The sequence below is a fragment of the Sarcophilus harrisii genome, chromosome 1 (genome assembly GCF_902635505.1).
Source record: "Sarcophilus harrisii chromosome 1, mSarHar1.11, whole genome shotgun sequence".
Taxonomy (NCBI): domain Eukaryota; kingdom Metazoa; phylum Chordata; class Mammalia; order Dasyuromorphia; family Dasyuridae; genus Sarcophilus; species Sarcophilus harrisii.
This window is the reverse complement of record NC_045426.1, coordinates 279,480,452-279,508,448: the sequence shown is the minus strand read 5'-3', so window position 1 is coordinate 279,508,448 and position 27,997 is coordinate 279,480,452. Positions and strand designations below refer to the sequence as shown.

General features: G+C 34.8%; 1 protein-coding gene across 1 annotated transcript; it reads left to right on the top strand.

The window, feature by feature from the left end:
• On the top strand, positions 1-27,906 carry LOC100921143 (zinc finger protein 420). The gene is made up of 6 exons (XM_023497370.2): positions 1-187; positions 3,734-4,214; positions 7,308-7,402; positions 22,596-22,722; positions 23,046-23,141; positions 24,935-27,906. The coding sequence occupies exons 1-6, from the start codon at positions 149-151 to the stop codon at positions 27,337-27,339; spliced, it is 3,243 nt and encodes a 1,080-aa protein (XP_023353138.1). The 5' UTR covers positions 1-148; the 3' UTR covers positions 27,340-27,906.
• The last annotated feature ends 91 nt before the right edge of the window (positions 27,907-27,997 follow it).

Here is a 27,997-nt window from a genome sequence, read left to right as displayed (position 1 = left end):
CCTCGCGGTGAAGTAGGGGGTACTCAACCAACAGGTGACCAGGGCCCGGCGACTCGAAGACCTAGTGGAGTCGGAGAACCGCCGCGAGGCGGGTTCTCAGGCTGGGGGAGGGGCGCAGCGCTGGGGTATCCCGAGGGAGAGCCAGTGAATGCCGGAGGCCGCAGCTCGAGGCAAATTCCGCCTGCTGGTTAGTTTTGCCCCAACTTGCTTTCCGTACACAGAGCTTCCAGGTGTCTTCCTAGGGTTAATCTCAGGCTCCGCCCGAGACCCTTCTCTTCCCGTGCAGACAGAGAGGGTCTGCCCAGGTGTATTGGAGGAAAGCAAGGAAAAAAGGTAGAGAAAGGAAAGGTCCGAGAGAAGAGAGAGGAGGGAGGGCCGATCTTTTATCCTGCCTATATTTGGGAAGGGGCTTCTGGATGGTCTCTGACTTTGTTGGGGGCAGGCTGACTTGTCCGCTCCGAGCTGGGAGTGTGTGATCCCCGAGGCAAACGTGACCCTGGGCTCAGTCTTGCCGTCACCTGCCTTCCCTCTATTTTCCTTCCGTCTCTTTTGAGTTTCAGAAAAATGGTTTTTTCTCTTTTGTTTTTTTTTTTTGTTCTTGAGGACTAGAATTTAGTTATATTAGTATATAAGTTCTTAAAATAACCTTAAATGGCTTCCAAATGTTTCCTCTGTTGTGTCGTGTCAAAAAGTGTTGCCACCCCCTTTCTCAGTAAACTCCAGGGGCTCCCTATTGCCTTATGCCTGGTGTGTAAAGCGCCACTTGACTGTTACTGTGGTAACTGTGTTCTGGCTCCTCCCAGATCCAAATGTGCTGCATCTCCTTCAGGATTAAGCCTCTCCCACCAGAGGAATCTGCAGCAGCTGAGCTCACTCATACCCTCTGTGCATGAGTCTGTCAATTATACCAATCACATTCTCTGATCGTACACTTTTTTGGCGGCAGCCTGGTTGCTCAATATGCTAGGGCTGAAGTAAGGAAAACCCGAGTTCAAATGCTGTTTATTTTTTTTATTTTTTATTTTTTTTATTTAATAGCCTTTTATTTACAGGTTATATGCATGGGTAACTTTACAGCATTAACAATTGCCAAACCTCTTGTTCCAATTTTTCACCTCTTACCCTCCCACCCCCTCCCCTAGATGGCAGGATGACCAGTAGATGTTAAGTACATTAAAATATAAATTAGATACACAATAAGTATACCTGACCAAACCGTTATTTTGCTGTACAAAAAGAATCAGACTCTGAAATATTGTACAATTAGCTTGTGAAGGAAATCAAAAATGCAGGTGTGCATAAATATAGGGATTGGGAATTCAATGTAATGGTTTTTAGTCATCTCCCAGAGTTCTTCTTCTGGGTATAGTTAGTTCAGTTCATTACTGCTCCATTGGAAATGATTTGGTTGATCTCGTTGCTGAGGATGGCCTGGTCCATCAGAATTGATCATCATATAGTATTGTTGTTGAAGTATATAATGATCTCCTGGTCCTGCTCATCAAATGCTATTTAGACAAATAAAGGTGTGATTCAGTGCAAGTCACAATCTCTGCTTGCTTTAATCCATTGGAGAAGAAAATGGCAAACCACTTAAGTATCTTTGCGAACAATGTGGTCTCCACAGGGTCACAAAAACTCAAACGTGATTGAACAACGATATATTCTATTCCTCTTTCACATTACTCTCCAGCCACTCTGGAGTAGTTGCTGTTTCTTTCCCACACTACATTTGATATCTAGTTTTCTACAGCACTTATAGCCAGTCTTTTTACCTTTTCATTTGCCTGATTGTTGTCTTTCTCCCCCAAATTGTTTCCCCTGGTTTCATTAAAGATTCATTTCAAATCCCAACTTCTGAAAAAGGCCTATCTTGATATCCCTCAAGTTACTGTTCTTTTCCTTCTGAGTTTGTTTCATCAATTCTATACATACCTCATTTCTACACTGTTATTTTCCTTTTTGCCTCCTCCTAAGAATAGAGACTGCTTTTTCCTTTCTTTACATTGTCTTTCTTCACATTCCCATTTCTTAATAGGAATTATATGTCTAGCATGTAATCAGCTCAACAAGGTAAGAGAACTTTTCCCAAATACTACCTTTCTTAATTATTATTAACAGCAATATTAGCATATTGGCATGATATTGTAGGTATTGAACAGAACAATTAAATATTTCCAGCACAATATTTTCTCCTACTCCTTCAAAAAACAAAAATGGTTTAATTTGATATTTTGTAAATAAATGCATTTTGTTCTAATTATGGATTCACTGATTAAGAACAGTTTGCCATCTTTTTTGACATGTCTATTTCAAATGATATTTAGCAATGACAGAAAATGACAGTTATGACATACTGTGTGCAAAATATTTTATCAGGTTCTATGGTAGATTAATAGAAGAAAAATATATGATTATTTAACTATTTTTTAATTCTGAGTAGTTTACTTGATATGGGAGAGTTTCTTTCTGTTAGATATGTATTTCTATAGAGAGGTAACAGTTTTAGTGTGAAGAGCACTGATTTTTGCTTAAGATCCTTGTTCAAGAACTGGTTCTGTTATTTTTTGTATGACCTTGGTTAAGTCCATTAATGTAAGTAAATATCAGTTTCTTCAGCTGTACAATGCAAATGATAAGACTTGTATTGACAATATCATAAGGTAAGGAAACTATTCTGTAAATATAAAAACACTCTATAACTAGGAGTTCCTATGTGTATTTGAGCCCAACAGTATTCTACTATTGGCTACTAATTACTTTCTAGGCCATTTATATGTCCATAATCACTTATCACACTTTGTAACAGTCTAAATTTAGTTGACTGGACCAGAATTGGCATCTAACCTATTGCTGCCTGAAGCCACACAAAACAGGCCAGAGACAGTGTGACAGGAAACAAATGGAAGTTTAATTTCAGAGTGAGGAAAACAGCATTTGCAAGTGGAAGTCCCACCTTTTAAAGAGAAATGCTTATCTTCCTGAGGAAGGGTAGAGTTTTTATATATATATATATATATATATATATTAGGTTGGACCATTAAATAATCATTTTTAGGTCTTGAGTTGCTTTTTCCATGGGTCCTGGGGGAACAGTTCTTCTCAAGTCTTGGGGGGTTATTATTCTGTATGATATTGAAGCAGAGTTCTATATTGGGAACCAGGAGTACCAGGAACAGGGATTGTGAGCGTGTCAGAGATAATGGATGTTGACTCTAAGGGAAATGGGGGAGTTAAAAATCTTAAGTCCCCCAGTGAACACTTGATGCCTGTGAAAGCAATACATTTTGCCAGAGGGTGAGATCATCCAGAGTGCAAAGTATTATTGTTACACCAAGTTCAGGGCATAGCTTGCTTTGGAAAAGTGGATATCTCTAAAATATTTTGACTAGTAGTAGTAGTTAACTTATACAGTGCTTACTGTGTGCCAGGCACTGTGCTAAGATCTTTAGAATTATATTCTCATTTGATCCTCATAACAATCCTGGGGGGCACTATTTTCATTTTACATTAATATCCTCATTTGAATTGAGATAAACTAAAGCAGAAATTGTAAGTGATTTGTTTAAGATCACAAAGCTAGTAAGTGTCTGAGCCAGGATTTGAACTGAAATTTTTCTGAATCCAGCACAGATTCTATCTACTGTGCCATCCATGCCTTCTTTGTAGGTAAGATGGTGTGACTGACAAATCTTGGTACCACAAGCTAACTATGATATGTCTCTGCCCACAGCAAACTTTAGGAATGTGTATAGATGATCAGCCTAAATCTGAAGAGAACTTGCTTTCGAGTAAGAAGATGGATTTGAAGTCCATGGTGTCAATCTTAGATGGAGAGATGCCCACCCTGAATAACAAAATCATCATGTCTCTGAGCCCTCAACATGAACAAAATAGAAATGATTCCAGGGAACAGGGAACCTTACAAAGAGAAAAAATTAACTCTGAAGCATTTCGCCAGAATTTCAGAGGTTTTTCATACCCAGAGAAAGCTGGACCCCGTGAGGCTGTGAACCAGCTCCAGGAACTCTGCCTTCAATGGCTAAAGCCAGAAATTCACACAAAGGAGCAGATCCTGGAGCTGCTGGTGCTGGAGCAATTCCTGACTATCTTGCCCAGTGAGATCAGAATTTGGGTGAAGTCCCAGCATCCAGAGAATATTGAGGAGGCAGTCATTTTGGCAGAAGATGTGACTCAAATGCTTGAGGAGGAAGGTGAGAGCTGTAGAAGGATAGAAGAAGAAAACAAGGGCTCTTCAGGGAATGAATAGGGAAAATAGATAGAGGGAGCCTTAGAGAGAAGGAGGTCTCTGGATGGATGGAGTTGAGGAAGCAGATATCACTGAATGGGAGTATTAAAGCCAAAAAAAAAGGAGCAAGAGTCAGGATGGAAACCTGTGGCATTTGCATGTGCGGTAGGTGGAGACTAAGAAGGATTAACTAAAAAAGTAGAATAGTGCAGCAGAAATGATGCAAAAAGCCAGGGAAAAGAGGATATCCTGGAAAAGATGGATGACATTGTTAAATAATGCATAAAAGGATCAAGAGGGATGAAGATTAAGAAAAGCCCATTGGGTTTGGCAATAAGGAGATTTTTAGTGAAAAAGTTTCTTTATTGGCTTTAGCAATAAAAATATTATCAGTGGGGCAGTTAGGTGGCACAGTGAGTAGAGGACCAGCCCTGAAATCAGGAGGAACTGAGTTCAAATCTGGCCTCAGACATTTAACACGTCCTAGTTGTGTGACCCTGGACAAGTCACTTAACCCCAATTGCCTCAGCCAAAAAAAAAAAATTAAAAATATTATCAGTGAAGGATAATTTTTGTCAAATGGTGGGGATGTAAGCTAGACTTCAAAGTAGTAATGGGTATAGACAATTTTTTCTAGGAATTTCACTGTGAGTAGGAAGAGAAATATAGAGTAATAATTTGAGGGGATAAGATTATAAAAAAGTTTTTTTTTTATTTTTTAGAAATTTAAGTTGGCAAGAGGAAGGAGATTATCCTTTGAAACTAGATCAGGGGAAGAGATAATGGGAGATATATGCTTTTGAGGAGGTTTCAAATGTGATATGGGAAGAGGGAGCTAGGGGCAGATGGCCTTTATTTTTTCTGGGAATTATAAGGCAAGGTCCTCTGTTAAGAAGAAGAAATAGTGGAGAGTGGCTTCAGTGTCTTGAAAACAATCTTTGTAGGGAGTGTGATAGTAAATTATTAAGGAAGAATAAAAGATAACATAGCAACAAAGCCTGAGTTGAGATTGCATAATACATTTGTAGTTGACCCAGTCAGGACTGCTGTTTGAATTCTTTGGGCATACAAAAGTACAATGGTAAGAGCTCAGAAATCAAATGGGGAAAGTACTCCAGGGCTAGGTTTGGAAGAAGTTGACTGGCAATAGGACAATGGGATGTGAGATTCAAGGATCAAGAACAGTAAAATGGCTAGCTAAATGGTCAGAATTTTAAGGAAAAGAAAACAAGGTCAGAATAGGGCTAATATAATCCTGTGAAATAAGGGAGAATTAAGAATGGCAGGAAATGGTGAGGTTAGAGAATAGATTTAGAAAGAGTGAGGCATAGGGAGAAATGGAAGAAGTTAGAGGAATTTCAGAGTTATGCTGAATGGTGGGTATCATGATGAAATCAGGGACAAGCTACCTGTATATGGGAGTTGTTGAAGTGGATAAACTGGTAAGCAAAGTTATCTAAGAGAATGTCACGTAAATTGAAGTCTCTGAATATAAGGACATAGGTTGGAAGAGAGAGGAAGATTGTGAAATAGTCAGTGAACCCCTTGAGAAAAAGGGTAGGAACCCTATGCCATTGCAGTAATGGTCACCAGGATAGACAAGGTCATATGCTTGGAAAGAGTAAACCATAGGGCATGTTACAGAGTTAGCATAGTAGAAAGAGTGTCTGGAAGCATCAATGAGAAGTAAGAAACTTAGCTACTCATCTTCTTGGCCCAATGTATTGGAGGAAAGAGAAAATGAGAGAAGATACATTTAGTACAAGTGTGGATGACCAAGGATTCAGGGTCTTCTACAAAGAAGTTTCTGTGATTTCAGAGAGATGGATGGGGCATGAAATTAAGTTTAACATGAGGTTTAATATGTTAAAAACAGAATGAGGCTTCAAGAAGGTATAGCAGGTGGTATAGCTGAATGATATAGGTATTTAGGCAGAATAAGGCTGACATTGGTCTGTTTTGAGGGGGTGGAGAATGATAGACAATGCTCAGCAGTAAAACTATTTATCTTGCTTTTTAATACTTTAATTGCCTGTGAGATGAGTGAAGTAGAAATGAGTAGCCTGCTTTTACTGATGAGAAAAACCTAAAATATAATATGATCAATTGACTTACTCAGGTTATACATTTAGGAAGTGATTTGATCTTAATTTCAGGTCTTCTTATCCTTAGACTGTGCTGTTATCACTAGATGTTGTTTTGCTGTGTAATATCTACTTTTTTTCTGAGAAACTTTTTTTTAGGAAAATAATTGATTCTACAACATGGAATGATGACATAGGTCCATATATATTGATTTTCAAATTAACATTTTTTCCTTAAATCAGCAAGCATTCAGTTTGCTATGGTACCTGCTTTTGGCTAAGTACTAGGAAGACAAAAATAAGAGTTCACTATCTAACTGAAGAGACAACTTACAGACCATTAGGTACAAATAAGTTGTATATAGGATAAAGTGAAGATAATTTTAAAAGAAAGGCAGTAGCATTCAAGGGTATTCTTAGAAAATGTAGGATTTTAGATGAGATTTGAAGGAAGTCAGGGAAGTCTGAAGGTGGAGGTGAGGAAATAGAACATTATGTGAAAATGCCATGATTTGAGAGATGGATAGTCTTGGGTGAGTAATTGCAAGAAGACCAGAATCACTCTATTGAAAAGTATGTGGAGGGAAATAAAGTAGAAGAATACTGGTATACTGGGTTATAAAAGGTTTTAAAAGCAAAACAATTTAAAATTTTATTTTAGGAGTTTGAAGGAACCACTGAAGTTTATCAAGTAGGAGTGGAGGATAACTTGGTCAAACTGTATTATAGGAAGATCAAATTGGTAGCTCAATGAAGGGTGAATTAAGTGGGGGAGAGAATTGAAGCAGGAAAACCAACCAGAAGGTTATTATAATAGTTTAGGCCTTAGAAAGGATATTTCAATAGACCAGTCCTTAAAAATCTGCTATCAAAATAGGGACATAAAGAGTCAAGGCCCCATATGATATTATCATTTGCTTTGAATTTGTTACAGACTAATCACTCATCATTTTTCCACTCTCTTGTCTACCTAGCTCTGATTTCTCAGGATTCTTTTCTCCAAGAGAAAGTAGATGATGGCACAGAGAAAGCAAGATTGTCTTCTATATTTCCTGTAGCCAGATTTCAGGTGAGGTGAAATGTCTTCTGTCTTTCCTGCAATGCAATCTTGGGGTTCAATATAGATATTTTTCCATCCTTTTGCCCTTTAGTTTTTCTACATCAAAGGAACGACCTATCCATAGATGCAAATTTCTATTGTTTTTTTTTCAAATAGATTTTTTATTGATATTATGTTTCCTACATCTTTATAGTTATCCCAAGAGAGTCATCAATATTATAAATTGTATTTTTTTAAAGAGAAAAAAAATCAGTCCAGCTGTTCAATGCATTGCAAAAGTCTGAAAACATAGTATAACAACTATAAACTCCTCCATGAAGGAGTGGTTTGAAAGTGTTCTCATATCTCTTCATTTGAATGATATTTGATCTTGTTACATTCACTTTTCTTTTTTTGGTAAGTGGTTGTTCTTTCTATTTATATTGCTGTAGTTATTACATGTATTGTTTCCTTGGTTCTGCTCATTTCACTCTGCATCAGTTCATGTAGATTTTTCTGTGCTGCTTTGTATTCATCACATACTTTATTTAACAATTTGGCCATTCCTGAATTGATGGGCATCTACTTTGTTTCCATTTATTTATTTATTCATTTATTTATTTATTTTTCCAATTCTTTATTATCACAAAAAGTGCCACTATAAATATTCTGGATTATAAGGGAATTCTCTTCGTATTGATGGTTCTCTTGGGGTATACCCAAAGTAATGGTTTGGAGAGCATGAACATTTTAATCTTTGTATTTGTAGAATTCCACATAGCTTTCCAAAATGGTGGTACTATTTAATAGCACCATCAAAATATATTGGTGTGCCTATCATTCCACAACCCCTTCAACATTGACTATTACCAATTTTTTTCATTGCTAATTTGCAGGTTGGGAAACAATTTGAAGGTTGTATGATTTTCATTTCTCTTATTATTAATAATTTGGAACAATCTTTAATGTGGTTCTGAATCTTTAGCATTTCTTTTGAGAACTGTCTGTTCATATCTTTTAACCACTTATTTATTGAGAAATTAATTTTGTTATATATTTATTGTTTATCAATCAGTAAACATTTAGTAGGCTCCTATTATGTGTCAGCCACTGTGCAAAACACTGGTTATACCCATTGGATACCAAACTCTTACCAGCGAAATTTGATAAAGATTTTTTTTAATCAACCACTTCACTTTTTTTTGTATATTTAAAATATACTTTTATTTAAATTATATATTTAACAATATTTAATAGAGAAAATAAAACATTAGGAAGAGAGCATACTATAACTATTTTGCTTTTTATCCTAGACACATTAAGTTTGTCTTTGCAGAAGCTTTTCAGTTTCATGTAATATTCAAAGTTACATATTTTATCTTTTATAATTGTTTCTAGCTTTTTTTTTTTTTTTTTTTTTTTGTTAAGAATATATCTCTTACCCAGAGCTGTGAGAGATATATGAATACTACTCTTCTATTTTTGAAAGTGTGATCCTTTTATATTAAGGTCACATATTCATTTATAATATATTGTGGAAAGTAATATAAAGTATCCTAAATCTTCTTTCTGCCAGATTGCTTTTTGGTTTTCCCAGTAGCTTTTAGTAAAGGCAGAGTTTTTTCCTAGGTAATTTATGTTTTCTATTTTGTCAAGCATGTTTGTAGGTTCTGATTTTCTCTTTAATATGTGTTCCTTATTTCTCTCTCTCGCTCTCTTTTTCTAACAAATACCAAAGGGTCTTGACTATTGCTGATTTTTATTGTGGTTTTGAGATCTAGAAGCAATTCCTCCTTTATTCTTGTTTCTTTACATCATTTCCTTTGATATTCCAGAAATTTTGTTTTTCCAAATGCATTTCTATAGAGAGTTTGACAATTTGGTTGGTATAGCCTTAAAAGTGTTAATTGACTTTGGTAAAATTGGCATGTTTATTATGAGTACTGAATATTCTTGCTATTTAATAGCAAGTTTCTTTTTCTTTTTCTTTTTTTTTTTTTTTTTTTTTTTTTTTTTTTTTTTTTTTTTTTTTTTTTTTTTGCTGAGGCAACTGGGATTAAGTGACTTGCCCAGGGTCACACAGCTAGGAAGTGTTAAGTGTCCGAGACCACATTTGAACTCAGGTTCTCCTGAATTCAGAGTTGGTGCTCTATCCACTGCACCACCTAGCCCCTGTTTTTTATTTCTTTAAGAAGCACTTTGTAACTGAATCTATACAATTTTTTCTTGTGCTTTTCTAAGTTAATTCTCTTATATTTTATGCATTTTGTAGTTACTTGTAATATTTTCCTTTCTGTTTTTGCTTCTTGGATTCATATTCTTCAAGGAAAGAGAGGCACTTGGAAATAATGAATACAACTGTTTATTGGCCTTGCAAGGGAAGTTATAGGTGTGGGAATGATTGGAGATGGGATAAGCACGAGCATGCACATTCTTTCCCTCTCCTTCTACCCCTCTCTCCCTCCCCTCTCTCTCTCCTCTCTTTTACTTATACAGCAATTGGGTGGGAAGAAGCAGGAGACAGAGAATACTTATCCCCAGTAAGTCTCATGCACAGTTAGCATTTGTGTTGTTGGATCCTGTACATTTTATTTCTTCACAGGGGCAGGTTTTTTTCAAGTGATGCTGTACCTCTTATAACTAGGAGTGAGGGCCCAGATGGTTAGCTTGCACCCTGCTCACTTGGGTTTTGAGGTCTTAGAATATAGCCTGTGGCTTTGCTTAAACTACTAATTGTTTCAAATACTATATTTTTCAAGCATACCATCATATCATTAGGAAATAGAGATATTTTTATCTCTTCCTAACTATCTTTATGCTTTGAGTTTCTTTCTCTTACTGCTGTTGCTAGCATTTTCAGAACTATGTTAAATAATAGTGGAGAGAGTTGTCATCTTTGCTTCACTCCTGTATTTATTGGAAAAGGTTTTTTCATTGTATATGATGCTTCCTTTTGCTTTTAGATGGATGCTTTTTATGATATTAAAAAAAGTTCTTAAGTACCTAAACTGTGTAGAATTTTTAGCATGAAAGAATTCTGTACTTTGTCAGAGATTTTCTTTTGAATCTACTAAAATGATCATGAGGTTTGTTTTTTGATGGTTTAATTTTTAATATGATTAATTATGTTGATTCTTTTCCTTGTGTTGAATCATTCTTGCACCCCTGGCATTAAATCTCTCTGGTCATAATGAATGATTTCTTGGATAAATTGTAATCTGTTTGACAGGGTTTTGTTTAAAAATTTCTGAGTCAAAACTCATTAATATTGACTTATAGTTTTCCTTTTGTGTTTAATCTTTCTCTGGATTAGATATTAGGACTATATTTGTCTCATAAAAAGATTCTGGAAGAGTTGTTTCTCGATTTTTAAGAATAATTTGTGAAATGTGGGGACTAAGTATTCTTTAAGTTTGATGGAATTCTATAGATCCATCAGAAATTTTAATCTTTCTTGATTCCTTTACAGTTAGATCTGAGAGAAATGATTATTAGGTAACAAATTATTATTATCCCTTATCTTCTCCCAAATTTACCCCACCTGGACTATTTTTCTAGTTGGAAATTGTGGCTTTAGCCAGTTAGAAAACCTTGCAATAAATTTAATCTAAGGTTTAATTCCAGCGCATTAAATTCAACTCAGGCAGCTTGGACAGAGGGTAAATCCTTTGTCTAGATTGCCAAGGTTGGTGATGATTTGGAAGTAAATTACTTGATCTAAGTCATGTAACCCATTTTGTTATTTTGAATAGGTTCACTTCATTTTCTTGTTAACTAATTAGAGGTGATTGCCACCCTCAAGAACACCCATTCTTTCAAGGGCATATAAGTGTTGAGTGTGTTCCATGAGAGCTCTTTGGCCTTCGAGAATCTCACTGACCCTTTTTATTAATAAATGCTAGAATGTTTAATAAAATGGTTAACTTATCAGAATCCACTTTTCTCAAACTTTTTGTATGGTACATTTCTATTTCCTCATCTGAGGCTAGATTATTTAAGATCTTTTTCTGATCTTTGTATAATTTGGGTACTTTTTATTGGTCTGCCTCTATTCTTTTATGTTTTCAGTTTCATTAATACATATCTGTACATAAATCTTGATGATTATTTTTATTTTTACTGTTTTTGTTGTGATCCTCTTCTTTCTAATGATATTAGCTGAAGATGAATGAATTTTGTTAGTCTTTTCATAAAACCAGATTTTAGTTTTTATAGTTTACATTTTTTTTGGTTTCTAATTTATCTCTTTATTCACTAATTTTTAATATTTCTCTCTTTTATGCTTATTTTAGGCCTGTATCATGAGCTTTATTGCTCTTTGGAACACATTATTCCATTTTCCTACATTTTCTGGTGGGTGCAGAATAGTTTTTTATTATTTAAATTACCTTTTCTTTGATTTTGGCAATCTTTTTCTCAATGGTTTGCAGAACTTGTTTCTGAATTAAATTGTGAAATTTTCTACTATGTGTCTTGGAATTTGCAGTCTTGGGTTTTTCCTCTTTTTTCTTTTTTTTTTTTTAAACAAAGAATCTTAATTCTTCTACTTGAGTTTTTTGTTTTTTGTTTTTTTTGGTATTCAAAAGGAATGAACAGTTCTCTTGTATTATTTTTTGCATTATGATATTGAGAGTTTTTTCCCTTGTGTTCTGGGAAGGCTAAGATCCTTATATTATCTGTATATATATCTTGTCTTTGAGATCCAAATATGTTTTCCTTGGATAGTGAACATATTATCTTTTTAATGTTATTTTTGCTTATTCTAGATAGATTTCCAATTTATTATTTTTCCTAGGTTTCTTTTCTGAAACTTGCCATCACATCAACCTTTACTGTTCTGCCCATTATTTTTGCTGAACAAGTCATTAATTCTGGTTTTATAATTCTCATTTCCCTTTTAAACCAGTGAGGAATAGTGTGTTGTGGTTTCATGTTCTCCTCAAATTCCACAGGGTTCTCTGTTTCATCAAATGTTACATGCTTTCTTTTTATATTGCAATATTCATTCATAGATACCTGGATTTTCTTTTACGCGGTCTTGTTTACAAGATTTGAATGTTATAGTTCCTTCTTCTGTTACTGTTTTCTCCAATGATTTAAGGTGCTTATGTTTGAGGTCTTTTGAGTTTTCTTCTTCCTAAAATCTTTGGTAATGTCATTGATTTTTTTTTTTTTCTCCTTATTTTCCTCTTTTTCTCAATTTTGATTCCCTCCTCTCTGATGGTGATTTCCTTGGATCTTCAAGTATCTTAGTTTCTTCCCATACTGGACAATTCACAATTTGCTAGCCTAGATCTCTGCCCCAAATGACTTTTGGGTATAGATAGAATTGGCACAATTGGATACTGAGTTCTTTCCCTTAGGCTTGCCAGAGTTCTCCCATACACTTTCCTACCCTCTTTCCAAATGTCTTTTCTCACTGTCCTATCCTGCTCCTCATTTCTCTGATCCATCACCAGCAGAGAGTTGCCATCTAGTGTTATGAGATTGATTGAATCTCTGAAGCTCTAAGAGGAAGGGGCTTGTGAGGTTGATGGTTTTTTTCCCCTAATTTAAACATGGGTCTTTCCTTTCTCCTCTTCTGCAGAGGTTTTTTTTTTTTTTTTTTTTTTTCCCAACACAGAATTATAATGCTACAACAGGAGTTTGTCTGTTGTAGATCTGACTGGTTCTTCACTGTGGAGCAATGACACCACACTGACTCTGAACAAACTGCTCGAGCAAACTTCTGCAGCTTTTTAAAAAAATCTTTTAACCTTAGAGGTTGATGAGGTTTCTTTATCTTTGGCAGATAAATTCTGTTTTGGAAAGGTTCTGGATGTAGGAAATGCAAAAAATATCTAGTCATTCATTTGTCATGTGTTTTAGAAGGTTCAATTTTCTATTGTTTTCTTCCATTAAATTGAACCTATATTAAGGATGATGAATTCTATAGGGAATATTCACTTATTTCTATGCTGAGGATTATGGATTTTATAGGAATATTCCTTTATTTTGCTGTATCTCCCCTTTTCTATACAACTTCCATTTATATTTATTAAATGCTTATTGCAGGTGTAGTCACTCTGATGGATATAAAAGAAATATAAACATGTTCCTTGGAATCAATGAAACTATAGCCTCATTATAATGGCAAGACCAGAGATTGGAAAAAAGAAAAATAAATAAAAGAAAGTATATAACTAAATCCTGTAATACATAGTCCAGAAAGGAAGTGCTGTTAGTTAAGGGAGAGATTGAGTATGTTGCAATATAGGATGAAGATCATGAAGAAAATGGATGTATTTGACTAAGAAGTATAGAGAAATCGATTTTAAGTGAAAAGAACAAAACAAACATATCGGAGAAGATAAAGAATATGCTATATTATTATGTATAGAGTGAATATACTTTTCTGGTTAGAGTAGGAGATATGTTAAATAATGGTGGGAGTTAGGTTTGCAGAGAATATTGAATATTGACTTGAGCACTTTGAATTTTATTCAGGGAGCATTGGATAATGTTTTAAGGTTTTTGAGAAGGCATTGGAAAGGGTAAAAGAAAGAACTATCAAAGTCAACTCTAGGATTTCTATTTTTCAGAATGGTACTATATGTAATCATATATATTACATATATACTATATGTAATCATATATATAGGTAATCATGGTTATGTCAGGCTGACTATATAGTTATGTGAAATTGTTAGGAATAGATTGGTCTGCTTATCCCTATTTCTGGGTCATATCCCTCCCATACTCTGAATTTACTTACTCTTGAACGGAAAGTAAATTGGGACTCCTTACCTCAGGAGGCGTCAGTCTACCATTGATGCCATTCACTTTGTTTATCATATTTAAAGGATTTTCTTAGGCCTCTGTACTCCTTAAATAGGTACTCTCCACAAATCTTACATCTTGCTAATCTTTTTGAAAAGAAGAAATTTTTTTAAACTGAAGTAGGGAACAGGTGGGAGAATCCATTGTATTTAGTATGATAGGCAAGTTCAACTTGTTTGGAGTAAAAATTACTCTCAGCAGTATTCTTGGAAATATAATTTACCTGATAGTATTCAGTTTGATTTCTGAAGAAAGAAAGCGTTGTCTGGTAACTTACCAATAGTTAGAATTTTCAAGAAAATTTTCAACTTGTTTTTGTGAATTAAGCAATGACTCAAAGCAAGAAAAGAGTAGTCTTTACTTTCCTGAAATTCTGGGTTGTATGAGTTAATACTGCAGTTTCTGTATGTAAAATACTATGCAAATCTCTGTAAAGCACCATATATAGGTGATGGGGCCAAGATAGCAGAGATTTGCTTGACCTCTCCTTCAAACCCCTCCAAATGCATTTAAATAATGACTGAACAAATTCTAGAACAACAGAACCCACAAAAAAGTCAGAGTGAAACAATTTTCCAACCCATGACAGGTTTAGAAGGATAGCAGGAAAGGTCTGTTGCATCAGTTCAATGCAAGCCATGCCAACACAATCCTGACCTGAGTAAACATGGGAGTGGGCTTTTGGGAGCCACTGAATTAGCACTGTCAGCTTCCAGAGCTCTCAGCCCACAGATAGTAAGGGGGAGGCAACGAACTGGTCAGAAGAGATAATAGAAGGTCTTCTTGCTAGAACTGAGACAGGACTCTGTTGCTTTGCCTATCTGCAAATCTGGGTTGCAGTCCTAGGGGACAGTCCCAAGGCTAGGAGGAGCACTAACATATCAGAACTTATAATCACAATGGAACAGAGACCCTCCTCACCATTCCAGAAGAGAAAATAGATCCTGGGGCGATAATTTAAAAATTATTAGTCTATCTGAAAGTCATGATAAAAAAAAAGTCTGGAATATCAACTTTTAAGAAATTATCAAGGGGCAGCTAGGTGGTGCAGTGGATTTGAACTATAAGGTAAAATAAAAATTAAAAGAATCCACTGATCACCTCCTGAAAGAGAAACCAAAATGAAAATTTCCAAAAATATTATAACCAAATTCTGTAACTGCCAGGTCAAGGAGAAAATATTGTAAGCATCTAGAAAGAAATGATTCAAATATAATAGAATCACAGTCAGGATAAGACAGGATTTATCAGCTTCTACATTAAACGACCTGAAGGCTTGAAATATGATATTCCTGAGAGCAGTGAAGCTAGAATTATAACCAGGAATTATCTACCTATCAAAACTGAGTATAATCCTTCTGAGAGAAAGCTACATACACTTTCCTACTCCCTTTCCAAATGTCACTGGTCATTCAGTGAAATAGAGGATTTTCAAGCATTCTTGATGAAAAGACCTGAGCTGAATGGGAAAATTTGATTTTCAAATACAGGACTCTGGAGAAGCATAAGGAGGTCATCAGAAAAGTGATATCATGAGGGACTAAATAAAGTTTAACTTTTTATATTCCTACATAAGAGGATGATACTTGTAATTCAGAACTTTTTTATTATGGCAGAAGGAATGTGTGTGTGTGTGTATGTATGTATAAATAGGTGGGCATAGGTGAGTTGAATATGAAGGGATAATATCTTTTTTTTTTTTTAATAATGAAGTTAAGGAGTGAGAGAGGAATGTACTGGGAGAAATAAAAAGGGGGAAATGTAATAGTGCAAATTATTTGACATTTTAAAAAAGAGGCAACACAGTTCCAGTAGACTTGAGATGGAGAAAGCCATCTGTATCCAAGGAGAAAACTGTGAGGACTAAATGTGTATCACAACAAAGCATTTTTACTCTTTTTGTTCTTTGCTTGCATTTTGTTTTCTTTCCTTTTTTAATCCAATTTTTCGTGTGCACCATCATAATTATGGAAATATGTATAGAAGAATTACACATATTTAACACATTGGATTGCTTGCCATTTAGGGGAGGGATGGCGGGAAGAGAGGGAAAAAATTTGGAACACAAGGTTTTGCAAGGGTGAATGTATCTGTGTACATGTTTTGAAAATAAAAAAGCTTTTACAGTGGAAGGGAAGAAGGGGAGGAGAAGAATGAGTGAATCTTACTCTCATCAGAATTGATTCAAAGAGAAAATAACAAACATTCAGTAGGGCTGTAGAAATCTGTCTTTCTCTGCAAGAAAATAGAAGGGGAATAAGTTAGGGAAATGGGGGAAGGGTGATAAAAGAGAGGGCATATTAGGGAGAGGGGGTACCAAAACACTTGTGAGGAGGACAGGGAGAAAGGAGAGAGAATAAATGGGGTTAAATACTGTTAACATTAATAATTGTGAGAAGAATTTCAAAGCAAGTTTCTCTAATGAGGCCTCATTTCTCAAACATAGAGGGAACTGAGTCAAATTTGTAAAAAATAAGAGCCATTCCCCAATTAATAAATGATCAAAACATATAATCTGTGCTCAAAGGGCTATAAATTCATTAATATTTTTTGATCTAACAACACTACTATTAGGCATGAATGCCAAGAGATTAAAAAAAATGTCATATATGTAAAAAAAAAATTCATAATAGCTCTCTTCTTAGGGAAAAAAAAAGAAAAAGAAACAAATGGAAATTGAGGGGATGTCCATCAGTTGGGGACTAGCTCAATAAACTGTGGTATGTGTTTGTGATGGAATATTGTCCTGTGTGAAATGATGAGCAGGATGCTCTCAGAAGAAAAAAAAAAGCCTGGAAAGTACTCTATGAACTCAAGCAAAGTAAAATATACTGTTTACAAAGTAATAGCAATATTGTGGGATAATCAGCTATAAGTGATTTTGCTATTCTCAGTAGTACAATCATCCATGATTATTCTGAAGGATTTCTGATGAAAATTCCTATCCATAATTAGAGAAGGAACTGATTATGTCTGAATACAAATTAAAGCATTCCCTTTCTCTCTCTTTCTCTCTGTCTCTGTCTTTGTCTCTCTCTTTAAATGTAATTTTTCTTGAGGGTTTTATTTTCATTAAGGTGAGAAATCTATGTTTTCTTTTACAACTTGACTTTTATGGAAATATTTTGCATAATTTCACATGTGGTTTCTTAATTGTAGATGGGAATAAGGGAGAGAACCTAGAAGTCAAAAAAAAAATTAAAAACAAATGTAAAAATAATTTTGTTTTGAATGTAACTGAGAAAAAAATTAAATAAGTTATGGGATTCATGAAAACCATGATTAAAAAAAAAAAAAAAAAGCTTTCTCATCATCAACTGTCCTGATATTCTGAAACCAGAAGGTAAAATAGAAACTGAAAGAAACTACTGATCACCTCCTGTAAAAGGTCCTAAAATGAAAACTACCAGGAATATTATAGCCAAGTTCCAGAGCTCCCAGGTGAAGGAGAAAATATTGTAAGCAGCCAGAAAGAAACTTTTCAAGTATAATGGAGCTACAGTCAGGATAACATAAAATTTAGAAACTTCTAACTTAAAGGATTGGCAGGCTTGAAATATGTTATTTCAGAGGGCAAAGGAAATAAGGTTACAACCAAAAATTACCTATTCAGCAAAACTGAGTATACTCCTTTAGGGAAAAAAAATGGATATGTAGTGAAGTAAAGGATTTTCAAACATTCATAATGAAAAGACCAAAACTGAATAGAAAATTTGATTTTCACATACAAGCTCTAGAGAAACACACAAAAAAAGATTAAACTCTTATCATTACAGGATTCCAGCAAAATGCTTTTACTGCCTGCTTTGACTTACATTTTCTTCATATAATTCAGTGCAAGAGAAAGCAGTTGGGAACATTTCCTTCTATCTCCACTAAGTGGCTGTAATTTCATGAGATTATTTTTCATGTGTATATCTATTTGCCCTGAAACTTGGAGAAGAACATTAGGCATAAAGGGAAGCCATGTCTCTTGCTGTTTTGGAGAAGCATATCAAGATAGATATGCTTATCTGTGCTTTGTAAAGGCAAAGAAAATAAAGGATTCTTCCATCAACAGGCTCTAGCAAAAATAATTTCTTTAACAATATCTGTTAATTTATTATGGCTTGTGTTCTTCTTATATTGGTAAAGATACCTTTGTTATGGAACTCAAAAACTGACAAAAACATTGGTCCAAAAGAAATCAGACCTTAAAGTAGATGTCTAAACCTGTTTTCTCCACTTTGTCCTCCTGTTTCTCGTTTCCCCTCCTCCTTTTCTTTCTTTGTTTTCTCTTCACCTCCTCTTTACTTTCTCCTTCTCTTCCTCCATTCCTCATCTTTCATTTTCTGTTTTTCCATTTTCCCTTCTTTTCCTCCTCTGTTGTGTTCTTTTTCCAAAACACAGCCAAGTGATAAAAGAGTTCAGATCTTTTATTGTGTCCTCAATATAGCCCGGTTAGCTCAGAGGCCTATTTCTCTGCTTGGTTCCAAGAGATCTTGCAGCTTTGTTCTTGGCTTCTACCTCTGCTTTCTTCAGCCTCCAGCCAGCACCAAGTTGGAAGATGCAATGAATCTCTTTTGCCTCGAAGATAGGGCTTGGGGGCTTCCTCTCAGAGTGCTCTGTCTCCGACCCCAGTGAATGTTCTCCAGAAAAACTCTCCCAAGCTTTAAGAGCTTCCTGTATATATATGATCTCCCAAAGGTTAAATCCGCCTTCTGGAGGGAGAGGGATTCTGGGTTATTTCCCAGAGTGTTCTCTGGCCTTAAGGGAGGTATGAATTCGGATATCTCTTTCTAAATCCTGAACTCTCCCAAACATGTGAACTCCATTGAGTACTTAGATACTTATGAGCTCTCTAAAGGTGTGAACACAAGCATTGTTTCCATCAGTTGTACTTAGTATCTTGTTTCAAGTTCTGGCCCAAAATATCTCTTTCTAAGATCAAATCAATCATATTGAACCATGCCAAATTGGATAATTATTGTCTCTATCAACTCCAATGGCTTAACAGTTTGTAAAGATTCCAACACTTCTCTTCCTCCATTTTTTCTCTTCCTCCTCCTCTTCCATTTTCTTTTTCTATTCCATTTCTGTTCCTCCTCCTTTACCTCTCCATAAATCTTATATCCTCTCAGAGGGAAAGAAGATGCAACTGACTTTTATGATGTGGTTGACAGCTTCAGAAATTATGATATCCTGTAGGGGTTCAGGTTCATCTCTAGAAGATTTGTCAGCTCTATCTAGAACAAAGGGCAGTCAGAGCAATCTCAGCACAAAAAATGATTCCATCTTGACAGCAATGCCACCCTGATTTTTCAAGCCCTTCGTCTAATCTGTAAATAAGAAAAACATCCTTTTTATAAAAAAAGGCATATGAGATGCTGAAGATATGTGCGATAAGCCAGTGAAGAGATATAAACTACAAATCTCAGGTTGCCAGTATAATGATTATGTTGATTTTATTGTTGTTCAGTCATTTCAGTTGTGTCTGACTCTGATTTCACTTGTGTCTGACTCTTTGTGACCTCTTGTGGAGTTTTCCTGACAAAGATAACTGGAGTGGTTTGCCATTTCTTTCTCCAGCTCATTTTACAGATGAGAAAACTGAAGCAAAACAACGTTATGTGACTTGCCCAGAATCAAACAGCTAGTAAGTGTCTAAGGATTTGAAATCTGGTCCTCTTACTTCAAGGCAAGTGCTGTATCCATTCTGCTAACATCTATATAGTACGTTAAAGTTTGCAAAACACTTAATTATTTTTATTTTTTTCCTGAGACATTTGGGGTTAAGTGACTTGGCCAGGATCACACAGTTGGAAGTATTAAGTGTCTGAGACCGGATTTGAACTCTAGTCCTCCTGACTTCAGGGCTGATGCTCTATCCACTACACCACCTAGTTGCCTCTGCAAGACACTTTAGAAATTTGTCTCACTTTATCTTTACAATCCAGGAAGTTGGTGCTATTATTACCTCCATATTACCAATGAGTTAACAAAGAGGTTAAATTACTTGCTCAGGGTCATACAGTTAGTATCTGAGTCTGAGAGTTTGAACTTTGGTCTTTCTGACTCTTGTCCTGAGTTCTCCCTTATGCCATCTTGCTACCTGAATTATAGCAATGATAAAAATAAAATATCAATACCTCTGTAATATTGGGGAGAGGGGGGAAGCACAATATACAATGAGCTAAACAGTTTGAAATCCCAATAATATTAGTAAAATGTCAGGAGAAAGGAAAGAAAATCTCCTAACACCTTGGATGAACCCTTTGTGATGTGTTTATGTGAGGATATGAACAAGAGTCTTAGGGGATAGCCCAGTGTAGATGGGTTGTGATATGCACTGTTAGAGGGAACATCCAAATAGATGAGATTCTAGAACCATTTGATTACTTTTATAATTACAATTATTATTATAGTGAGATTTTCCCAAAGATTCATTTGGTTGTGGCCAAGAGAGATGGTTGAATATTAGACGAGCAAGATGCTTTCTGTAGAAAATATCTGATTGAAACATTTTCATATAGAAATTTCAAAATATTACAATAGCTTATCCATTCTTATCCTTGAAGAAACTTTGAGTCAGATAATGTTTTGTTGTTAAGAATTATCAGTATCTTCATCCTCATGAGTTATAATACTCAGTTTGCATTTCTGTTATTCATTCTTAGGTTCCAGTACTCCATTTGTGAATCAACAAGATAGGTTCTGAACATCAGTCCTAGTATCTTGTTTCTACTTTCCCACTCCTCTATCGGAGTTCTGAAGCCTAGCTTTTCTATTCCTCTAGCACTGGATACCCATACTGTAGGTACCTTTATTTCTCTACATAATCAGTCTCTGTAGTCACATTTCCTTGAACAACAACTTTTGCTTGTCCTTCTTGATCATACTTCAAACTTCAACCACTTTATCCTTCTTTGGTAGATCAAAAACAGTCCCCTAATACCAAAATCACACCCTCTTAGATTTTATACTACAGTCTTAAATAATATGTTTGGATCCCATTTCTGGAGCACACTTGTTTTTGTGACCTTTGGTCTGGTCTAAATACCAAATTGTGAAGCCCCATCTAATTAGCTAAACTTAACAATCTTCCTGATCAAATGAGATAATATTTGTAAAGCACTTACTATAGTGCCTATCACATAGTAGATGCTATATAAATACAAATTTCCTTTTCTTCCTTTTCCTCCCCTCCCCTCCAGTTCATAGGGAACTATACCTCCCGAATCACCCTCATGTGCCTCTGCCATGAATAGAACACTAACCTCTCACATTCCTACTAGACTATCTTGGTCATACTCCTTCCTAATTTATCTCATGCTTCTTCAGTTTATGTTCTACTGATGACATAAACTAGGCTTTACAATATATAAATAAGAATGGAAACCAAAGCCTAAATAATCAAGGTCCAACATGGAAACTCTACATGTTAGTCAACCTGGCCTTTTGTTATTTTTGTTAAATTCCATCTACTACCTGCACCTTTTTATAGACATATAGACTTCATGACTGAAATGTTCTTGTTCATCACTTAGCGTTTTCATAAATCTCTAGATGCATTCGAATTTTAGCTCAAATGCTACCTTCTATATATATAAGTATAAATATATATCTAGTATCTCTTATTTTAAGTACTCTTCATACTTAGCCACCTCCAGTTACTTCTTATTTTTATTGCACATTTTACATTTATTGTCCCTAATTATTTTTATTCCCAAAAAACTATATTTCTGGATGGTAGGGATAGGTTTTTCCTAAGCTTGTATTCTTTACACCTAGCAGAGTGTTAGCCTTGAGTATGTGTTAATACATACATGATGAAAAAAATTTCTAATTAGAAAATGTGTGAGACTTGTATTTTTATTGAAAAATGAATCTTTCATAGTTGAATATAATTGCTATATCGTATTCAATTAGAAATTAATATTGAAATATGATTGATATATCTCATCATATACTATCATAAAACAATATAATTTATATTAGCCAAGTACATTTTATGAGTTTTCTTAAATCAGTGGCCTTATGGAATTTTGGAAGAAAAGCATCAATCACTTTTTCACTAGATTAATACCATTGTCCCCATACTATGTGCACCTGAGGATCCTTCAGCAAAACAAGCAGTAATGCTGATTATAAAAGATAGTTTCGTATTGGTTAACAGGATTAATTGTTGTTTTTTTTTTTTTTTTAATTCAGTGTTCCTTAAAAGTATAGGCTGTGACACGTTCTTCTTTCATGTTTACAATAAGTAGTTATGTATATTATAGATAGATGATTCAGGATCAGTCTGTAGGCCAAAATCTCTATTACTTATTGTGTACCCTATTAATTTCTCTAGTCCTGCCATCCTCATCACTAGGATTATAAAGGAGCTTGTACCAGGCAAGCAGAAATGTCTTTGCTCTTTCAGGAAACCATCAAATTCCAGGATGTGGCTCCAGACTTCACTTCAGAAGAGTGGGCACAATTGGACTCTAGTCAGCAAGACCTCTATAAGGATGTGCTGATGGAAAACTATAATAACTTGGCCTTTCTTGGTAAATCTTTCCTTTGTGACTCTCAGTTTTTACTCTGGGATGTTTTTGCTTCAACAGTGATTAGAGTTTGTATAATGTGAGATATCTCTGGGATTGGGAGATTTGTACTTTGAATGAGGACTTTAGTATCTTTCTGAAATGAAATCAATTCTATGCCCATTATCCCTTTAACTTTTAAAAATCTATTATTGAGTATCCTTCTGAAATCTTTTGATGAACCCTTTGAGTCTTCTGTATTAAACTATTAAAGGGTTTGGATTATATTCTTATATGATTTCTTCTCTGGTGTGAATGTCAATTTTACTTTTCTTTTTCATGTATAGGACTTTCTGTTTCTAAACCTGATGTGATCTTCCATTTGGAGCATGGAGAAGTGCCATGTGTGTTAAAGAACGAAGCCCCAAGAAACATCTGTCCAAGTGCGTAAATGAAAAACTATCAAATGGGAATTAATAACTAGCATCTGCTCAGATGTTTAGTCAGGGATAAACCATTTATAAAATGTTTTTCCAACAACTCTTCCTCAAAACTTTCTAGGTTTTTGGAGAAGGAGTAAAACCAATTGGTTTGAGCTGTTGCATATATTTTCATTACCAACAAGTAATGTGTGCTCAATACAAATGAAGACATTGATACTCAGAAGTTAAGATATTTTATTTTAGTCATTTTCCTTTAAATTATGAAACATGAGCTTTTAGCCCATATTATATTATGAAAGTTGCATTTAAAGTCATCATTAGTTTTTTCCATTTAAATCCAGAAATCTTTTTATAATCTTCATATCAAATTTCTTTGCCTTGTTAGATGATGAATATCAGAATTCAAAAATACCGTAGAGGCCTTTTAGTTCAACTCATACTTGAATAGGAATCCCCTCTATAACATGGTCATTGCTTGTAATCCACCTTTTTGTTTGAAAATTTTTCATGAAAAGGAACAGGCAACTCCCTGTCAGCTCATTTTATTTTAAGCTTAGGAGTTACGATTTTATTTGTAGATAAACTGTAAAAAGTATTGTATTATGTCTAGGTGAAATTAATGCTATGATTTAATCTGACAGTTGTATGAAAAATATAGTATAATGTTTAACATGTATGGGACTGCCTGCCATCTAGGGGAGGGGGTGGAGGGAAGGAAGAGGGGAAAAGTTGGAACAGAAGTATTTGCAAGGGTGAATGTTGATAAATTACCCATGCATATGTTTTGTCAGTAAAAAGCTATAATAAAAAAAAAAGAAAGAAAAATATAATATAATAAAGTCCAAGTGGGAAGTGTTCTGTGTTTGTAAGTTCTGGGTAATTTTCTTGTTTTATTTTTTTCAGTTATGGTATTCAAGTTGTTTTTTTTTTAATTCATGTTCTTGGATACCTATAATTCTTTAATTGCCTCTACATATCCTGTCTTCCATATCACTGTGTTTTGCTTGTGTGCTAATTATGTTGTGGATTTTTTTGCTTTTCTTCTTTTATATTATTTTTCTTTATATTTACATTTCTAATTAGTTATCATTTTTGTTCCATTAGTGATACTTAATATTATAGATTCAAGATATTTTCTTCTGTTATTAATATCTTCCTTGCTAGTTTATCTGTTGATGTTCAAGATCTTTAATTAGAATTTCTTCTTTCTGGAATTTTGAAAGATTCAGTCTTTCCCCCTCAAAGTCCTTATCAATTACTTTCTGACTTCTGTTCCTTTGATTGTGTTTTTCCTGACTGTTGGACCTGACAGCTGTGTCAGCCTCCTCTTTCACTGGTAATTCACCATTTTATGGCCTCAGTTTCTGCCCCAAGGGACTTCTTGGAGAATAGGACTGGCTTCAGATGAATACGAGGTTTTTTCCCTTAATCTTTGTGAAGTGACATACAGCTTAATTGTCCTGTCCCAGTACTCTGTTTCTCATTTGTCTGTCTGAGTTCTGTTGTCGTTCAGAATGTTGTTATACTTCTGTCCTAGGCTAAGCAAAATTCTTTCTTTTTGTTTTCCTAGGTAGTGAGAAAGTGGAGGGTGGGTAGAATAGATCTAGTTCTTTGTGATGATAAAACTTGTAATATATTATTTATAGTGATTCTATAAGGAAAGTACTTTGTTGCTGTTAGAATGTAGAATATGATTTATTTGAAGAGATATTTTCCATATTTTGTTATTCCATTACCATGATAGCAACGTTCTTCTAGCTAAGGGGACATTTATATTTTAAATTTTCTTTCAGACAAGGACATCGAACCTGAAGCCAGAGAGTCAGATTCAAAGAGGGAATGTTCTTTGGATAAATCATCCCAGAGGACAATAATAGAAAGAACTACAGAGCATAATTCCTTGAATCCTGAAATGGGCAATGAAATTTTCAAAAGTCATGACTCACAAGGAAGGCAGCAGGACCCCCAGGAAACACGTTTGAAACAAGTAACAATTGGACATGAAAAAACTTCAAATAAAGCAAGAGACTCTGAAATTAATCACTTTGGGGGATGCTTTATTCTAAAGTCAACCCTAACTACACAGCAGAGAGTAAATAGTTTTAGTAACTATGATACGCATTGGAAGAACTTCACAGATAATTCAAAACTAAATAAATGTCAAAGAATCTACATAGGGAAGTATAGATTGAAGTATAAGGAATTTGGAAAAGCCTTCAGCCAAATTTCACAGCTTAATGTGTATCATGCCAATGATTCTGGAGAGAAATATCAGTATAATGAATGTGGGAAAAGCAATGATAAACAGGCAAACCTTACTGAACATCAGCAAATTCATTCTGGAGAGAAACCTCATAAAGGTAATGAATGTGGGAAGGCCTTCAGCCAGATTTCACAACTTAATCTTCATCATACTATTCATTCTGGAGAGAAAATCCATAAATGTAATGAATGTGGGAAAATCAATGATAAACAGGCCAACCTTACTGAACATCAGCAAATTCATTCTGGAGAGAAACCTCATAAATGTAATGAATGTGGGAAGGCCTTTAGCCAGATTTCACAGCTTAATCTTCATACTGTTCATTCTGGTGAGAAAATCCATAAGTGTAATGAATGTGGGAAGGCCTATGACAAACAGACAGACCTTATTGAACATCAGCAAATTGATTCTGGAGTGAAACTTTATAAATGTAATGAATGTGGGAAGGCCTTCAGCCATATTTCACAACTTAATCTTCATCATGCTATTCATTCTAAAGAGAAATTCCATAAGTGTAATGAATGTGGGAAAACATTTAACAGACAAACAGACCTTATTGAACATCAACAAATTCATTCTGGAGAGAAACTTTATAAATGTAATAAATGTGGAAAGAACTTTAGCCAGATTTCACAACTTAATCTTCATCATGCTATTCATTCTGGAAAGAAATTCCATAAATGTAATGAATGTGGGAAAACCTATGACAAACAGGCAAACCTTATTGAACATCAGCGAATTCATTCTGGAGAGAAACCTTATAAATGTAATGAATGTGGCAAAGCCTTCACCCAATTGGCACACCTTACTCAGCATCAGTTTACCCATAGTGGAGATAAGTTATTTAAGTGTTATGAGTGTGGAAATGCCTTCATCCAGAGTTCACAACTTAATATTCATCAAATAATTCATTTTGGAAAGAAATTCTATACCTGTAATGATTGTGGAAAAATCTTTACCTTGAGAACAAATCTTTCTCAGCATCTGAAAACTCATTCTGGAGAGAAAGCCCATAAATGTAATGAATGTGGGAAAGCCTTTTCTCTAAAAACAAACCTTGCTAGGCATCAGAAAATTCATTCTGTAGAGAAATTCTATAAGTGCAATGATTGTGGGAAGGTCTTTAATATGAAGACACAACTTTCTCAACATCAAGTAAGTCATCTTGGAGAAAAATTCTTTAAACTTAATGGTTGTAGGAAAATTATCTCTGAGAAGCCAAATCTTCTTCAACATGAGAAAATTCATTCTGGAGAGAAATTCCATAAATGTAATGATTGCGGAAGAGTCTTCACACAACAGGCCTATCTGACTGAACATCAGAGAATTCATTCTGGAGAGAAACCCTATACATGTCATGATTGTGGAAAAGTCTTTACTCATAGGGTGAACCTTACTCAACATCTGAAAGTTCATTCTGGAGAGAAACCTTATATATGTAATGTCTGTGGTAAAGCTTTTAATTTAAAGACAAACCTTTCTCGGCATCAGAAAATTCATTCTGTAGAGAAGTCTTATAAATGTAGTGAGTGTGAGCAAGTCTTTACTAAAAGGACAAGCCTTACTAAACATCAGAGAATGCATTCCAGAGAAAAATCCTATAAATGTGTTGAATGCGGAAAAGTTTTTAGTGGAAGGACACACTTAACTCAGCATCAGTGTAGTGGAACAAAACCATTTAAGTGTAAGGAATGTGGAAAATCCTTTGCCCAGCAAAAGAGACTTATTGGGCATGAGAGAATTCATTCTGAAAAGAAATCTTGTAAATATAATGAATATGACAAAGTCTTCCTCCCAGGAACAGGCCTTATTCAACATCAAAGAATTCATTCTGGAGAGAAATCCTATAAATGTGTTGATTGTGGGAAAGCTTTCAGCCGGAAGACACAACTTATTCAACATCAACTTAGTTATAATGGAGTGAAATCACTTTAAGTGTAATGTAAATGGAAAGACCTTTACCCAAAGCACTTATTATTCCATATCAGAGGAATGCCTTATACATCATAGGCATTTATTTAATATTTGTGAATTCAAGTAAATTACCTATGAAGTAAGTTAAAAAACTTTGCTGAAAACTTAACTTGTCTCATGTCTATAGTATTTCTTTGTTCTACTGGTCTTGGTACCCTTTCAAAAAAGCAAATGAGCTAATTTGTTTATTTTAAAGCCACACCAACTTTAAACAGCATATTTTTTTTTTTTTCCCTTTCTGGCTTATAAATTGTCCTTTAATAATGTGTTCTAGGATTTTTCCAGAAATAGAAATTGGATTATTTTACATTTTTGACTTTCTGAAACTTGAAATGCTTATCCTTTTCCAATCCTAAGTCTTGCATTCCCATAAATATTAATTCAAATTATTGATGTTGGCTGAGGTAAAGAGAGAAAGGAAAGGAATAAGTATTCCTATAGTAGTTACTTAAAGATGGATGCTACTATTCCCATTTTATATTTCAGGAAACTGAGGCAAAGAGTTAAATGACTTGCTCAGAATCATATAGCTAGTATTTGAGGTTGAATTTGAACCTGGGTTTTCCTGACTCTAGGCTTACAGGCTTAGTGGTATATTCATTGCACTGCTTAGCTGCCT

Coding starts and splice junctions, on each gene's coding strand:
- LOC100921143 (XM_023497370.2), top strand. CDS start 149: ATGCCGGAGGCCGCAGCTCGAGGCAAATTCCGCCTGCTG. Junction 4,215..7,307: donor TCAAATGCTTGAGGAGGAAG/GTGAGAGCTGTA, acceptor TTGTCTACCTAG/CTCTGATTTCTCAGGATTCT. Junction 7,403..22,595: donor TTCCTGTAGCCAGATTTCAG/GTGAGGTGAAAT, acceptor TTGCTCTTTCAG/GAAACCATCAAATTCCAGGA.